This window comes from Lytechinus variegatus, chromosome 8, assembly GCF_018143015.1.
Source record: "Lytechinus variegatus isolate NC3 chromosome 8, Lvar_3.0, whole genome shotgun sequence".
Lineage (NCBI taxonomy): Eukaryota > Metazoa > Echinodermata > Echinoidea > Temnopleuroida > Toxopneustidae > Lytechinus > Lytechinus variegatus.
This window is the reverse complement of record NC_054747.1, coordinates 26101788-26119880: the sequence shown is the minus strand read 5'-3', so window position 1 is coordinate 26119880 and position 18093 is coordinate 26101788. Positions and strand designations below refer to the sequence as shown.

The 18093-nt window shown below is 37.1% G+C and overlaps 1 protein-coding gene and 1 long non-coding RNA gene across 2 annotated transcripts; both read right to left on the bottom strand.

Moving 5' to 3' along the window:
• Positions 1–4736: 4736 nt before the first annotated feature.
• On the bottom strand, positions 4737–6240 carry LOC121420732. Its single transcript, XR_005970814.1, has 3 exons — positions 6159–6240; positions 5502–5551; positions 4737–4818 (listed from the first exon to the last, which is right to left on the bottom strand). It is a non-coding gene; the product is annotated as an uncharacterized LOC121420732 (long non-coding RNA).
• Positions 6241–7499: 1259 nt separating this feature from the next.
• On the bottom strand, positions 7500–14269 carry LOC121419579 (nephrin-like). Its single transcript, XM_041614034.1, has 8 exons — positions 14200–14269; positions 12880–13227; positions 12023–12331; positions 11048–11389; positions 10105–10422; positions 9401–9694; positions 8639–8935; positions 7500–7735 (listed from the first exon to the last, which is right to left on the bottom strand). The coding sequence occupies exons 1-8, from the start codon at positions 14267–14269 to the stop codon at positions 7500–7502; spliced, it is 2214 nt and encodes a 737-aa protein (XP_041469968.1).
• Positions 14270–18093: the final 3824 nt, after the last annotated feature.

Here is an 18093-nt window from a genome sequence, read left to right as displayed (position 1 = left end):
GAAGAACTCTTAATTTCTCACCCAATAAGATTATATGCATGACACAACTTCCATTTCTGGAACTGGAGAAGGAGAAGTAGAAATTTACAGTTTTGCCTCTGGATGCCCCCCACAGGGTCCAAGGGGTACCATTTAAACACCTGTGCGTCCCCTACCCTAAGCATGATTTCAGCCAGGTTTGGATAAAATTTGACCATCTATTTTGAAAAAGAAGAAAAAAAATAGGATTTTCCTGAAAGTGCCCCACCCCCAAATTTTAAGCCCCCACAGGGCCCCAAGGGGGCCACCCCTGGAACTGGCAAGAACAACTTTTGCTCTTCACCTATTAAGGTCTCTACACACCAAACAACTTGACTGTTCTACTTCTGGATCTGAAGAAGAAGATTTCTGAAATTTACAGGGTTTCCCCCTTGGGGCCCCCCCCCTGGGCTCCCATGGGGGCTACAGGTATCCCTTGAACAACTTTGTGTCCCCTACACCTAAGCATAATTCCTACCAGGTTTGAATGATATCTGACCATCCATTTTGAAACAAGAAAAACACATGTTTTTTCCCTGAAGTGCCCCACCCCGACTTTTAAGCCCCAACAGGGCCCCAAGCCAAGGGGAGGGGGGCATCCCAGGAACTGGCATGAACAACTTTATTCTTCGCCTATTAAGGTATCTACACACAAAACAACTTGACTGTTCTACTTCTGGATCTGGAGAAGATTTTTGAAATTTACAGTGTTTTCTCCCTTGGGGGCCCTCCATCAGGGCCCCAATGGGGGCTACAGGTATCCCTTGAACAACTTTGCATTCCCTACGCATAGGGATGATTCCTACCAAGTTTGGTCAAGATTGGACCAGCCGTTCTGGAGAAGAAGATGAAAATGTAACAGTTTACAAAGAGTGCATTGCTATTGAGCAAACAAGACTAAACTTTTTTTTTCTACAAGCTTAGGCGGTGATTTGCGGTTTAGGTGCAATTTGCGGTTTAGGGCCTTAACAAATTTTAAATTTATAAATTTGAAATAAAGGCGCATTTTCCCCGAAATCCGGGTCTAAATTTCAACTACGAGCCTGAGACTATGTACGGCCCAATAAAACATGCATCGGATGCATTGCATTGGCTGCGCGCTGCGCTAGCTGCAGCAGCACAACCACGCTGCGTCGCGTACGTCGAATGTCGATTGAGCAACCAAACTTCCAAAGCCAAATTAAAGCTTAAATAAACGGCCACCTATCCACATTTTCCCTGGCTTTCTTCAATAATTTCTAGGAATAATCAGCCAATTGAGGGAAACTGATAGCAAGGGCAGAGTGCCATCATCGTGTTGCGTTAGACCTAACCCAGTAAGTATTAAAGTTAAACTTGTCTTAGGGTAGGCCTAGACTTAGGGAGGGGGGCTAGATTAGACCCATTTTAATTTCTGATTTTGAGCAGAAAGATGATTTAATAGACAGCATCCATATCTTAATTTGACCATTGATTCTCTGCAATCAATGTTTAAAGACTTTTTCATAAATTGTTTGTCATATTTTGGCATTACTTTGTTATAATCAATTTCTTACCTGTCCTCTCCTCATTAAGACCGAATTTTTTTCTGGATCCTGCAGACTTAACAAGCCTTGCTTTTTTATGCAGGCTCCCTCATATTTCACTCCTTTTATTTGTCTTTAATTCCAAATCGCTATTCTCTTTAATTTGAATTCATTGTTATGCCTTGTCTGATTTGTATTCTCATGAGTTTTCTGATGTTGTTTTCAAATTTTGTTTGTACTTGTGAAATATGTAAAATAAAGTCAAATCAAATCAAATCAAATCATATTGCAAATTTATGAATTTTCCTGGGCCTGGCCTGGGCTTGACTGGCCGGCAAAACGCGTAATTTTTGTTCGAGAAATTTTGAAAGCAAAAGAGCAAAGTGACTGAGCTCGTCGTGATTTTATGCATTTTCTAAAGTGAATTTTAAGGATTTCATGTCGAACGCTAAGGCCTAACGGTAACTTGTCAACCATATAATCTTCTAGATCTAGACTCAGAAAATTTACCCTGTAGGCCCTAGGCATTTAACGGACTAAAAAATCATTACCACCTACCGGCTAGCCCATGCAGGCTGGCCTGAATTGAACCAAACTTAGCTTGCTAATTGCTCCGATGGAAAATCTGCACGTTTAGCCAGACGTAAAACATAACCTCCAAAACTAAATCAACCGTAATCCATATCTTTACATTATTCTGAGCCAAAAACTCTATTACAATCGTAACTCTAACCCCATGCCCTCTGAGATATTAAGACCCGATCAAATGACGCAGGAGCAAATGTTGTGTCATATCCTGGTCACCATAGTAAATATAAATACAGCACGCTTTAAAAATATATACTATTATTTACATATTTCTTTATTGAAATGCACAATAGGTTTGAAATTTCGCCGAGAGTATAGTGATAAATTTACATTCATATAATTATGACAGGAAAGGCGGCTGTCGAGTGACAACAATGAAAGAATAATGGTGAAGAAGAGGGCTATGTATATGCCTATTTTATAATAGTAATTTGTAATTGTTAAAATTTGTGTTATGGCCATTCTCATTCATGATGCTGTTGTTATCATTATCATATCTATGACCCTAGAACTTATAGAATCTATACATGATCCTGCAGTGACGTCATGAACATTTATTTAAATAGGGGCGTCACGGAAAACTCACATTCAGTTGCAAATCAAGCGTGAATTCCGATTAGATTGCCTCATGGCGCAAGGCAAGAATTTTGTGCTGTGCATCAAACGCAAATAACCTACAAATTTGCGTTTGATCAAGGACACACACTCAATGTTGGATTTATATTTCATTTGAAATTAAAGATAGCTTTCCCGCAACGCCCCAATAGTGTTCATAAAGTAATGCAATTCTCATTTCCTAAGAAACAAAGTTCGTGCCTTTTATCCTGAAGTTGTAAATGTGAAAGTGGATTATTCAATTTAATAAAAATTTTAGGTCCTCATTCTTCCACTTATCATGCTTTACTCCACTTCCTGTCTTTATCTCCATTAATGGGTTTTGTCTTGGTATTTCATAATATGTCTACCTTCTTATCACGAAACAGCAACTTTACATATTAATCCAATGTTATATCATGTCAAAAGCACTGGCCACTCACATTCGCCTTTTATTTCTTTCAGAGTTTTCATCAGTCTACAATATATTCATATGAAAAAAATATATATATTTATTTGACATTGTCGATATACTGGTTCCAAATTATGCGTAATCAGTGTGATCAGTTAGAAAAGAAAACAGAAGGTTTACAGAATAATAAATTAAATAACAGATTTCACAAAGAAGTAAACCAAATCATTCTGTAAATTGTTAAAACAAGAAAGATTTTATACAATTTTCATAGAATTTGACAGAACAAGATTGTTTTAAAAAGAGGAAAAACAGTGTTATTATTTTATTTGTAATATACACCAAGTAGCAATTTTCTGTAATTTTACATAAATGTATGTAATAATACACAGTGTAGTAAGATTACAGTTGTTCACAAGATGCTGCAAGATTTTTTTAAGAAGTAATTTTCTAACAGTGTACAATTTCCATAAAATACACATTTGCACACATTGTTTTACTCGAAATCCGCTTGATGGTGAGAAGAGTGCGCCTTACTTGTATGAATTTGTAATGCAGAATGAAAATAAAAATATTTAAAAATATATTATCATGACAGTAAATAATCAAATCAGATGCCAAGTGTCAAAAAAAGGCAGCCGAGCATCAGAATGAATCACGTGTTGATGCGAAACAATTGCTCCACGGATATAATATACACGGAAGAGATGACTGGCTTGCACCAAACGATAGTTTTCTGGTTGGTCGTGTGTATATACAGAAACGTTATTGGGTGGCATCCCTCTCCTTGTCCCATTCATGCTTTTAACTGATGTGGCAAGGCTTGGAGCCAACTGGGAAGAATTTGATCTGGGAGGATACATCACACGGAGAGGTGTTTTACTATTGGGAAATATTAATGTAAAGTAGATCATTTTCTGTGACCAGGTCTTCTGGATCTCCTTTGGCCGATGCAGAGGGACTAGCGTTCTCCTTTGGACATGTTGGACGGCTTTCCATGACATCATAGTCGAGTGATGCATAGACAGTACCTTCTCGAGATCGAACAGGGGCTGGTCTTGGATAGCGCACGCTATTATTAGAAATATCAAGGTAAATCAAACCATCCTCATCTAATCTCTTGGTAACTGGTAACGCCATAGCGGTTTCTTGAATGATGTCCATCTTCCTTGCGCCTTTGTCATATGATTTATTTGCGGTAGTTACAACAGAGTTTTCGGCTCCCATTTCGTCGGCATGATCAGTTCCGGACAAGCCCGAAACATGAGCAATGTCACTATCTCGATTTCGATCAGTGCTGACTAAGCTGTCCTCATTCGATTTCGCTTGGCTTGGGATATTTCCGTTTATCTTGAGGGCGGTCATTGCTTCACGGTCGAGAGAAGCGTAGGTTATACCAACTTTAAATCTACCTTGAGTTGGTAATGGGTGGTCGGTACGGTCATGTGAGAGATCGATGTAAACTAACCCATCTTCGTTCCTCTTCTGGGAGGCGGATGCTATGTCGGGAGTTGCGGGCTTAAACTCTTCCTCATCTCCTTCTGCCACATTTTCGACACTTTGGTCTTCTTTGTCCCCTTCAGGTTGAACTGTGGTAATGTATGTGTGAGTTATTCGCGGTTTGGGAATCGCAGGTAAAGCTCGGACAGATAAATCATGTTCTGGTTGACTGATGTTGCTAGACACTTGATTCCCATCCACCTGTTAATTGTTTTTAATCGAAAACAATATATGAAAAAGGGATTTAAATGATTGTTATTACTTAACTTTTGCATAAATGTATTGTGATATTCAAGAAAGATTTCATCTATGTATAAATGTCTCTTACGAAATTAAGTATAAATAGCATCATACTGTATTTACGATAGAGGAAGAGGGTACAATTGGAAAAAGAAGGTGAACGATGATTGGAAATAAAACGATAGAAAAACATGAATATGTTATGCAGGGCCAGCTGGTAGAGCAGTTTCCTAAGGTGAAGTGGCTACCTAGGGTAAATGATTAATAATAATATCATTATTATTGCGAAAATATGAAGTCTTTAAGTATGCTAGTATAAATTATCTAACGACGAAGAGTCAGTAGTAGAAGAAGAAGTAGTAGTAGTAGTAGTAGTAGAAGTAATTGTAGTAGTAGTAGTAGTAGTAGTAGTAGTAGTAGTAGAAGTTGTCGCGGAACAGTTTCAAAGGTAGTTGAGGGGTAAGTTGGTCATCCTACAAAACACAATGAGAAGGTCATTCTTCGTTTTATACGATTTAATTGAAACAAAAATGGGAATGAGGCACATTCATTCCTATTCCGAGGCTAGTGCATGTCGTGAGTCGTGAGTAGAAAAGTTGTTTCGGTAGGTTTACAATAAAATTTAACATTTCAATATGTCTTACCAATGTCTGTGAATCTCTTGGTCGACTAACTATTTCTGTTCTTGGAATATCTGTGTAAAGGAAATATTATTGTTCATCACGCAATACAGGTCCTACATAGTATTAGTCATATGCATTTATTTTCATTTATTATTTATTTCTCAATTAATTTTGTATTTGCATGTTGTCCTGGCAAATCTTTCCATTTGATAATAAAGTACAATGTCACTCTAATGATCTGAGCTGTTTGAAAACTGTACTTCCTTATTAAAGCTGTATTTAAAAATTATGATGTAAGCATTACCTGAATAAAGTTATTTGTTCATGATTTTGTTCTTCGAAATCTTGTAATCATTACAATATGCCTAACGTCACCATGTGCAGCACTCAAGAGAGGGAAAATAGAGAAAGGGAGAGGTAACATGAGAACGTATAAAAGAGAGCGTGGAGTATAATAGGCAAGAATAAGAGATCAAAATTTAATTTAAGGGCGGTTTAGATGAAAATTCCACCGACATATTAAAACTTTTTTCAGGGTCAAAATAAACAAACAAAATGAAAAGAAATAAAAGAAAATTGCGGAATGCTACTAAAACAAAAATTATCTAGATACAAAGGACAATTAATTTGCATAAACACCAAAAACATGCTCTTCGTAACATGTCCCCCAAAACTCACCGGCCTTCTTGATAAAGAAACAACGTCTTACAGAGAACAACAGCCCAAATGAGAGTAGCAGGATGACAATAGAAGCTGCGACCACACACCAGATGATGCCCAAGAAATATGAAAGTTTAGATTCTGCCGTCTCTGCATTAAGGACGTCAGAAAGGAAGAAGATGATTAATGGTAATAATGACAATAATTGAGGTTATTTTCTATTGCTTAACATTCATGTACATACCTCGTAAGAATCCAAGCGCTTACCGATTTTTCATTTACCCGGTCATCACATTCAATCGGTCATTCCTGCACAAAATGTATGCACATCATCCACTCCCTAGGGACCACTCCTGCAACTTGCCAATGAGGCGCACATGGCATTGGACAAGGTCTAGTTAGTTTTACATCCCACCGACATGACCGTGTAGCCATTATCACCTGGGTCGAGAGTGGCGAAGTGTGAAATAACACCATGCCAAAGGACGCGAGGCCGCGGTGGATTCGAAAACACGACCCTTTGATTACAATGTGTCATACATGAAAGCTTTATTTAACAGCAAAATTTAAGTTCAAGATTAAAGTAAAAGCCTGCTAAGAATAAGGAAACGGGTGCTGAAAGTCTCGAGGAAGTCTTCTGTTTTTACGCTACTAACTGCATCACACTTAAAGAGAAAGTAATGACCATTGGTTAAAAGGAAGTGGATAACTTTTAGTTTTTCCGTATTATTTTTGATGTGTTTCGCCTGTTATTATGAGAAAGAATGTCGGTCAAATGTCAAAAGAAAGGGTTAGGGCAAAATATTTATAGACAATCATCACCAATGACAAAAAAGGGAAATCTGAAGGAAGTTCTATTGAAAGTGGTTTAAGTAAACGAGTGAAATTACAGATTCTTTATCGTATCATCTGATAATAATATAGGGAAAAGGTCGCGAACGCAATGTATATCTTTTCAAAGGCGATTTGCATTATAGGATTTCCTTGATACATATACTTTCACAAAAATAACGGGTATACCGTGAATTCTGGTTTTGACATTCATAATATTAAGTGGGAAAAAGCGAGGTCACATCCTTGTTCATTTGTCATCTTCTCCTCCTATAGAATAACCCGATGCTACGCCTGAATATTGATTATTAAAAAGCCCACATTAATTTATTTATTTTTTGTTAATACTAGATTTTCCTTGGTTCGTGTGAATGGGTGGACATTGATTTACAGACACAAATACAAGGAATATCGTTTCTTGCAAACCCTATCATGCTAGCATTATGTAAGAAAAGGGGAATTATTACGACGGATAATCAGTACAATTTCACGAAAATATGCTAACGGTGCAAGAAAATACATGGAGCACTAACCTATGATAGGATAAGAAGGTGCACTGCACAAGCCCCTGCCTAAGGTCACCACCGTTACGTTATCATCCGGATCTATGTTGACCTTAGTACCAGGGTCAATGCACTTTGTATCATTCAGAGTGGAGCATTCGGACATATTCCGCAGGATGACAAAGCAAAAATCTTCTATGGGTTGGTCTGTATTCGAAATGGTCAAAATCCCCTCCGATGTTTTACGAGTGATATATACTCCTATAGTAATTTAAGAAATAAATAGAACACAACGTGATCAGGGAATCGTACGACTGTACACAGTTATCTATAACAGGTTGTGTAAGAATTGTCATAAATAAACAATGAGTTGTGAGACTATTGTGAGCTCGCCTAATTACACTGTTTAATCTTTGCCATAATTATGACAGAAAATTAATAACACGTATACTTAATGAGCATTGTAATACATTTAATGGGGTTTCTATGATATACTAACTTATTTGTTTTCTTTTTTTGTTGGGGGGGGTTGAATATAATTTCACTTTGGGGAGGTTAATAAAATTTGCGTTCTAAAAAGCCAAAAACGAGGAATAAAAATGTATACCCATTGTCCATTGACTAAAATCTATACTTACCATATTGTCTTGGTGTTAATGCTGTCATGAGGATCAAAGCATGGAATGGAGATATGAACCGATGAAACAGAAAGAAGAACGTATTAAAGAATAAAAGGCAAGGTTTTATATTTAAAAAAATCTACGATATTCATATTTTTACCATACAATAAATATTAGCATATGTTATATTCTAAAGGACTGTATTCCAAATCTAATAGGGAAAAAGCACCTAGCTCGTGTAAAAATTCCTTTAAGCATATCCTTAATGAATTATATGAAATTTTTACTAGTCTGAGGAATGATTTCTGGGAGATTATGATGTGAACGTTTACCTTCTTTTAAGCTTCTAGTAGCCTCTTTGTCTTTCACATGCTTCTTTTAAATTTCATACATTCAAATTTATATACCTGTTCAGTAAATTATTGATTCAGTTATTAAGCGTTTATTGGTTGACTCATGTATATTGTATTGCTTTTTATTTTGAGAAATAACTAAATAAATAAATGAATGGTTAATGAAAAAGAAAAAAAATGAATAATCTTACGTGCTGTAGAAGCAACGATCTTCCTTTGACTGCTATTTCCCGCTTTGTTAGTAGACCACAAAATGATTTCGTAACGGGTGTATGGCTTTAGATTCCTTATAGTATAATTTGTACTATTTATGTCTGCTTTGTGGTAGCACACTTTCTGACCCGGATCTTCATTTTCGTATGTACAGTACTGAAGGGTGTGGGTTTGTTGGAAACCGCCATAGAACCCTGGTTGCCAGGCGACAGTGATGGTTGAAGATGTCGTCTGCTTTTGATGTACTATTAGGTCAGATGGTGCCTGTGGAGTAACTAAAATGAAATATGAATTAAGTGGAAATTCTGCATTATGTCTCATGATTAAAATTGGATTCTCCAAAAAGGAATGTGAACAAATTGTGTCTGTAAATGGACAAAAAGTTGAATAAAGCCATTAAACACACCCAGTTAACTTTAGATTACAGGGATTCAATCAATTAAAGGACGAGTTGCACTCTGGATTTTGAAATTCGAAAGTTTCAAACCAAAACCAACGAAAGTTTCAAACCGGTGACCAACCACTGTCGAATGTTGAGGTTTCAAATCGAAGATAATTTCAATTCAGTCTTATTCAATTGAACTTATCGAGCAAGTTTTGGAGAGGTCAATGACAACAATTTATTAGACTGACCTTCAACATGTCCAGTTTTAGACGCTTTGATAGTTAATATTTTTTTAATGAAGTATGTTTTAATTATAGCTTATTATATTTAGGTAAAAATGTGGTGTTATATTTACAAGCAAATGTGTAGTTGATAGCCGAGCTGCCACGACCAAGATTAGTTGACGCTTCGCACATATATTTGCCTTGATCAGACGTAGTAACATGTTGAATGGTTAGCTTGCTTGAGGATGTTGTATTCCCCTCATGATGGTCAGTACGTTGCTGTTGGTGCCCATTGCTGGCGTCCAAACTTGTCCCGTTACGAAACCAGGTGAATTGGGAGGCAGGCGGGCTAGCATCCGATCGGCAAGTGAAAGTAACATCGTTCACCAATTGCCGAAAAGTAAGTTCATGAATGACAGGTGGATCTGAATTGGAGAGGGGTGGTAGAAGAAGGGAGAAGATACGAAGGGAGGAAGGACTGAGAATAACACGCCAAAAATGCTTTTAGTGCATGAAGAAGGGAAAGGGGAAAAGGTAAATAGCAAGATAATGAACAACAGCATTGCTAATTACAAGACTAGAAGTACCGAAAAGAGCAGGATGATGACAAGGACGAATGGGTCGAAAGAAATCTGTAGCGTCAGAGAAAATATGTTTAAACCACAAGGATACCAATACATTGAACAAAGTATCCAGCCATGTAATTTTTTGCAAGAAGCTATTCTTGATAAATTTCAATCATCATGATGACCTGATCAAAAGACATTACAACGATGAATCTTAGATTGCACCGAGTCACATGTATCTTTCGCAAAATAATTAATTCCATACTTACAAAGAATGTCAAGAGTCTTTTGAGCTTTCTGATACAGTCTAGGTGGAACAGTAAATGTCATCACTTGTATAATTTCACATGTCAGGTTCCTTCCATTGTCCGATCTCATTGGTGTAAACTCTAGCGTACTCATGACGTCAGCTCTTCCATGGTCACTAGGTATTTGATTTGGCCAAGATTGGTTGGTGATGTTCCTGGATCCTATATACCAGCGGATCAAAGGTAGTGGATATCCATTGCCTGTTGAACAGGTCACACTAGTGACATTGCCTTCAATAAGTTTATTAGGGAGATATATCTCGGGAGAGTCGGAGGTCTCTGTAGCAGGATTATTCAATAAAAAGAAAACACCGAAAAATTGTTAAATTGGGCATATTTTCTGAAGTGTATGGTAGATTATTTATCATATTTTTTGCAACAAACCAGAAGTTCTACGGTGAATTATTCCACCAGGTACCCTAGAAATATTTAAAAATTACCCTGTAAATATTAAAATGTCCCTCCTTATTTAAAAGTATTATATTAATGGCATTCAAATAGCTGCATTCCGTAGACATAATACTCCTACCACATTGGCCAATAAAGACCCTGATAAATTATCTTCTTAAATATAACATTTCTGCTATAATAATAATAATAATGATAAAAATAATAGGCATTTATATAGCGCCATCTATCTAGAAATATTCTATTCCGAGGAGCGTTGTTATTATTATTATTATTACCCCGGCTTTAGCTCAAGCTGCCTCGAGCATCGCTAAATCCCTTTTCCAATATGACAATATATTTGAATTTTATAGTTACATTACACTTGATACTTTGTGATTCTACGCGCTTTAGATGTAATTATCTTTACCCTGGTCGTCAGATCTTTTTTACAAGGTTTATCCTGTGGAATATTACCAAAGCACATTAAGATGCCTCTATTACCATGATTACATACCATAAACAAGCAACCTCGCTTCTGTTTCAATCTGGGTCTTTCCAGCCCTAGCCAGACAGCGTAGAACCTGATTATGGTGGCGCCTTGCAGGCTGAATTTGCATTACACTTGTCGTATCATATAAGCTATCATCTACCGGGTTAGACGTATTTTGGGATGTGACGCCTTTGCTGATTTCGTTGGCGTTCAGGGTCCATGAAATATTGGCAGCTGGACGAGACCCATTGCTGGTGCATGTGATGTTGGTAAGGGTGCCTTTGAAGATGATGATTTTCTGAACGCCAGATCCATCGTTTTTTGTGGGCATTGATGGTATGGAGATCGCCATGGAAGTTGGAGGGGCTATAGACGATTGAAATTAATATTGTACTGGTCATAATAATATGTTCCTTACATCCAAGCTTGCAATAAATATTCTTTCCCTTGTAGAACATGTGAGCATTGTCTCTGAATTAAGGATCTTAGTCACTTGGAATATTAATAATGGCTTTTGGGAATAAATCTACAACATATTTGAATGACATTGAAGGTTGTCCACAAGCAAACGGATGTTTTCCCCGGTTTTCTTGTACATATCCCAGTGCAAAATACAAACAGTTAACTGGCATATTTGGGTGCAGAGGGTGTTCAAGAGATTCCGGGGTACAGAATCGCCTAATCGGAAAGTAATCTGCCTAGATATTACTTATGCATTTCTGAGGAAACAAAATATCACCAATACCATTCAATCGATTTCATGAAATCAGGAGGGCTAGATTTTAATTTCTGGATGATTCGTGTTATGATACCCTGGTTATTGCCAACAAGGGTGACACTGTTGGTTTACAAGCAAAGATGCCTCCGTGGAGCGTTTAATGAAAGGGCTTTTCTGATGTTTTATCCGAAAAATTTGACAACCTGTCAGACGCTATTGCTGAGAAAGGCTTCGCGGTCGGCAGTGAACATGATTATTTACATTAATCAATAAAAACTTACCTTGAACTTTTAGAAGAACTGAAGTCTCAATAGGTTCATGAAGTTGTGGATGTGATACTTTGCAAACGAGTCTCACTCCATGGGCATCCCTAGACGGACTCAGGGTCACCTTCCGCAAAGAGATGTACGAGTTTCCTCTTATCACATTGGTCAGTCTCGTAATAAAAGAAACTTGTACGGACTCCGGGATGATCCACTGAAGTGTAGCAGGGGGTCTGGCGCCTTCAGCTATGCAGGTCACATCCATGGTCTCATCCGCTGCCAAAGTTCTCACCAGGTCTCCAGTGACAAACACCTTGTTTGGCGGCACTGCGGGGTAATTATTTGAATGTTATCATGATATTTACGGAATGAAACAGAAGAATATAGCCTATCCATAGCAAACGCCCCGGGTTCTATGTAATTGATTGGATAAAAATGGCTCTCCGATGTCAGAATTCATGGATCGATTGGATGAACACGTTGCGGGGTGGGGAATTGGCTGGACCCCAAGGTCTGGGTGGTCAACATATCTTATGCAATAATGCCCATTGGAAGAGAAGGATCTGGCCAAGTATTGTTTTTGGATCATCGCCTGCCCGTCCCCCTAAAAGATGAATCCTGCACCCACACCCCTGGATTAACATTGGACTCAAGGACTGGATCTTTACTCTCAATTAGCTTTGTTGTCTGGGACGTATGTTGCCTTGATCAAAGATGAGTTATTTGATAAACTTCTTTCTCCGTGTCAATTTCTCCCTAATAGTCAGTAAATGACTGGATCCTAACAATAATAGGCCTACTAATACAGAGCATGTCAATCATGCTGGCAAGACTATCAATGAATATCAATAAAAGAAAAGAGTCCTTTCCCCTACCTTGCTCTAGAACTACCACTTGGGTAGAAGATAATCCAGTTCTATCATCACTTGTCACCAGACATTTGTAGTTTCCGCTGTCATGTTCAATCAAATTTCGTATAGCCAGAATCACAGCACCATCTTCGTCTAATGTAACGTTGAATTTCTTAGGGTTGGGGACAGTACTCTGGCATATCCCATTCTCGCAGTCCAGTGATGCCAGCTCAGAGTTGCTTTCATTTTTCCATGATACTCTACGATCGGGGGCCTTGGGTGAGTAGGTGCATATAAGGTTTATATTTCCTCCAACTGCAGGGATAGTATCAACATCTGCGACCATGGAAACGTTTATTTGTCCATAGCAACCTAAAAAGAAATTACGAATATTGGGAAATTCGAACAATACAGTCATGTCAATTGTTAAAATTTCGCTGTATTTAATTTGTAATCTCAGACTTAGTAGAGGTTGAATTTTATGTATTTATCAATTTATTTTTTTTAATAAATTTATTATGGGGGTATGAATCTTTTGGGGCCCCATCTCTTATTCAAGTCTTTACTGCATTTATTCACTGTATCCATAGTTATGTCCTAGATTATCATGTTACTTTGTCCTCTTACTCAAGATCGCTCTTTCTACGGCCCTTGGAACGATTTTTTTTTTAATATGGGTGCCAAGAAAAAATTGACAAGTAAAAAACTGAAAAATAATAGGGGTTATTTTCATAAATTTTCTACCTTTTAATAGAATACCCTTACTTCCAGAGGTGCTTGCCTACACACGAAGTAACTCCAGGCATTTTTGTTAGGCGGGTCCTCACCCCCCCCCCCCCCGCTTCCCATGGCCCTCGCTAACTCTTCCCAAAACTCGGAAATGATCTTGATTTTTGCTGGATTTTCACTGTGGAATTGATTGCCATTACGATAATTCGCGATATTACAATAATAATGTTTTAGAATTGCTCTCAAAGCCCATCCGTTTGAAGATGCCTTCTCGTACGTTCCATTCATTGTATATACCTGAAGAAAATGAAATGCGTCATCTTGGTCAACCGTAATCTTGAAAAAAAAAAGTTTTGAATCACGACGTTTCTGACACAGAATGACGTCATGAACATGGGGCCGGTGAAATATATTGTTAAGCTTAATAATTTCAGCTATTCTCAAGCAAAATACTCAGCTGACAAGCGATGAAAATTCACAAACCATGCATTCCTGTGGGGTTTCATACTTTAAAAAGTTTAGGAATGTTAAATGGTAAGTCATTTTCACGTTGGGTCCAGTCGAGCCTGTAATATTAAAAAGACGGTTAATATGTCAATATTGTATTCAACTTACCTCTAGGGCAGAGAATAGAAATGAAATAGATGACTGGGAGAAGACGAAATATGATCCTTCTAGAAGTCATTTCTTGAGGTGAATGTTCAAAGATGATTGCTTGAAAATCAACTTAAAATTGATTCAAGGAAGTAATAAAAATATTCCGGTATAGGACACTGCTGTGTATACTGCATGTCAAAGTAATGACATATGTTGCAATCCTATTTGAAAGAAAACAATTTAATGCGATCGAAACTTTGTTCGCTCTTAAGCCATGACATTAATTTTGGAAGTATTTATAAATCATTGAACGCCAAGGGAGGAGAATATTTATCGGCCATAGATAGGACAGGAACTATCTTTCCCCTAATAATACGGATGGGATTTTGGAAGGCGATAAAGGAATGTAAATAAAGCGTGTAAATAAAATATTTTTTTTGTATATTATTCTGCACTCTTTTTTATATATGGTTTTTTATGGATTACATTGAAAAAATGATGTTTTGTGAAAATGGAAGAAAGAGTTATTTGAATTGAAAAAAAATAGGCCGATAGTAACTCGGAGGTCCAGTAGGAGAGACTGGGATTGGTAATTGGGAAATAAGTGGACCGACTTGAAACTGACCCTCTTAGGATTGGCAACATGAGCGAAATGACTTAGAAAGTGGACGAAGGAGCTGAGCTTTGGCTTTTAGATACGGGGCACAGTTTTGGAAAATACTAGCTGTCAGCGAGGCGAGTGGGCAGAAAATTGATGAATTTGATTTTGTATTAACGTCGTATGTAAAAACCCAAATCCGTTACACATGTATATTAATTACTGTACTTCTGTCTGTGTATTTTTAGGGGGTGAGGCATCAGTGGCAAATTGATTGTGGGAGTCCGATTAAAAAAAATGTATACATCAGCATCTTTGATTTTCTTCAATTTTCTGAAAGAAAACTATACTCCTCAAGTATTGAATTGGTGAATTAAATTGAATTGAATTTGTTGAACCTGATTGGCATCTGCTAATATTTTGTTCATTGCAAAAACCACTGAGTAGGCAAGAAACTTCAGGATAAAATATTCATATGCATTTTTCTGATGTTCAATCATTATTTGTAATGTGTGAAAAGTGCTCTTTTTAAAGAAATATAGCACAGTTACCAAGAGAGGGTGCTAGACATAAAATTTACAAATGCAATTAAAAGGAGAGAGGATATTCAAGTGCCCCCCCCCCCCTCAAGCCCCTATCTACACGCCAGTGATGAGCACTTTACATGTAGGTATCACTTCTCTTGAAATGGTTATGATAGTATTTAATTGTGTTCTAAGTGGTTTCATGCACAAAACCTTGAGCACTTGAGGACTATATATACAATCAATGCAAAAGAAGATTAATACTGTTTTGTTTTTTTAAGTGGGGCGCGGATCAAGGGGCAGAGGGAGGGGGCGTACCTCAGATACAGATCTGCACACAAATCCACATCCATGCGCGTCCACTTTTGAAAGTGACGACGAAAAGGTCCCTGAAAATCCTTTAGATTCACATTGTTTTAAGAGGGAAAGGTCTCCGATTTTGATGTTAAGGTCCATCCCCTTTTGCATAATTTTAAGGGATTTTCTGCTGAGAGAAAGTGAAAGATTTGAAGTGAAGTTCAATTTTTCTTTCCGTTTGAAGTGTATTGTATTATTTATCTTACTGCCCGTACATTTTACCAACTCACATCAATAAGGGGGCCTACAAAATTGTGTAAATTCAAATTTACTTCTAATAGTTACAAGGCGAAGAAATGACCCAGTAAACAGAGTTCATAATTCATTGTCACTATTCCTTTATTTATTTCTCATCAATTTAGCGTCATGCAGGGTAGCCTATACAATAGCAACAATACACAACAACGCTGTGTGTGTGTATCTGAACATATATATTTTGAAACACATTTATTTTTTAACAGAATGGTAAACCCATTCCACAATTGCTGTAAATATTCTCATGTGTTTATGTATATGCAGAACATAAATGTGTAATGACATATCATATTTCAGGAAGACTATAAACCCGGAAATATGGAAACAATTCTTTTTTCTTCAAAACATATTCATTCAGGAACATGAGGAACCCGACATTCATTTACAATTGAATGCAACTACTAATCGACGTTAAAGCTCTTTATGAATAGTCATAACTATCTTATTTGTAAAAATACTGGAACACCAGATCAATACTTCTTTTGCCTGAACCCCCATCCCTCTACCCTGTGCTGATCAAAACCACTATTACTTTTTTTAATGTTTCAGAACATGGCAATATGTCAATGAGTCTCAATAGTCTATGCTTTCAGGCCTGTTTAAGTATTAAGACTGCTATAAATGGTATTTCGATGGTTATCATCCGATACATGTGCTTTTGGCCTTTTTTTTTAGCATAACCCACACAACAATGATGTTTGAAGAATGGGATTATGCAATATTTGAACTATGGAAGACAAGAAGGTCCATAATTATACGGCCCTCGGCAATGCCGGATTCGAACAATTATCCTATTTTTAATTTAAGGAATTCATGACGTATTCTTGTTTCGAAAGCACATGGTCATGCATTTAAGCCCTAGTAATGATAATAATGATAACGTGGAGCTTTAAAATCATTTCAATACAGTTTCTAAGTGCTTTAGGAATTAAATTAAAGGTAAACAATAAAGCATAGTAAATGTAATAAAAAGTATGAATTATAAAATTACAACATTAACACCACAGTAATAAAAGGTGGTGCCATCTTTCTAGACTAAAATAAAGTGCGAGAGACCTATGTGTTATTCAATTCTTAATGGTTGTGTAATAAGTACTTATGATTTGTATTGATCATCCTATTTTACAATTTAAAGGCAATAAGAGTGACAAGACACAACCACATTCAACGTGCAAAACAACTTTTTACACAAAGATATCTGAATTGAGATTGTGAGGGTTCTCGAGAATTTCGCGATTTTGACAGATCTCGAATAGTGAGGCTGACATTGTGATGGTCAGTCACACCGGAGGAGCCCACTCCAGGGTCCGTAACACAAAGGTTATTGATTGATTGATCGTACTCTTGATCTTCACACCGGAGGAGCCCACTCCAGGGTCCGTAACACAAAGGTTATTTGATTAATTGATCGTACTCTTGATTTTCACAACTGGTTCATAGGCGGATCCAGCTTTTGGCGAAAGGGGGGGGGGGGGGCGTACTGCCGAGCGGCGCACACATTTTTGCACTTCACCGGCGCCATTTTGCATGACCACACGCAGATAATATTTACAGGGGGGGGGGGGCAAGACTCGAACATATTTTTCAAAAAAATAAAAACGATAGAGTAAACGGACCAAGGTGTCCAATAGGGCGATTATTGTTTTTAATTGTAATAAAAGTATTTGGTGCACATTTCACATTTGCACATTTTTCATAGTTTTCATGAAATGTGAAGGAAAAAATGTGTTTTCACAGCAGTTGATCGGGAATCCCCCCCCCTTGCTGCGAATGACCATTTCCTAAAGTCAACTTAAACATATCTCATTATAACAGAAATATACATCAATTTTAATATATAATCTTTCTAAAACACATATAGAGAGAGATTGAAAAACTTATTAAAGAAAGGAACAAGCCAAAAGTAACACAATTATGCATGTTATGTACGATTTCAAAATCTCGGGTACTAACTATTTGCGATGAGGCCAATGCTTTGTTTACTATATATACATATATACAATGATACTACATCATGAATCATTTGGAATACATCACCAATCCGGGTTTATATATTATCATTCAATTTTCATGTATATGATGTATAGGCCTATGTACAGAATTTGGTATTTATATTAATATATATATTTAATGTGATGTTTTTTTACTAAATCTAATGCAATTTGTAATGATGAATAA

Bases quoted from the DNA above. Each gene is read 5' to 3' on its own strand.
- LOC121419579 (XM_041614034.1), bottom strand. From the start codon at position 14,269: ATGACTTCTAGAAGGATCATATTTCGTCTTCTCCCAGTCATCTATTTC. The intron at 13,228-14,199 runs GTAAGTTGAATA...ATTTCTTTTTAG, and splicing joins TTCTATTCTCTGCCCTAGAG to GTTGCTATGGACAAATAAAC. The intron at 12,332-12,879 runs GTAGGGGAAAGG...ATTACCCCGCAG, and splicing joins AGTGGTAGTTCTAGAGCAAG to TGCCGCCAAACAAGGTGTTT.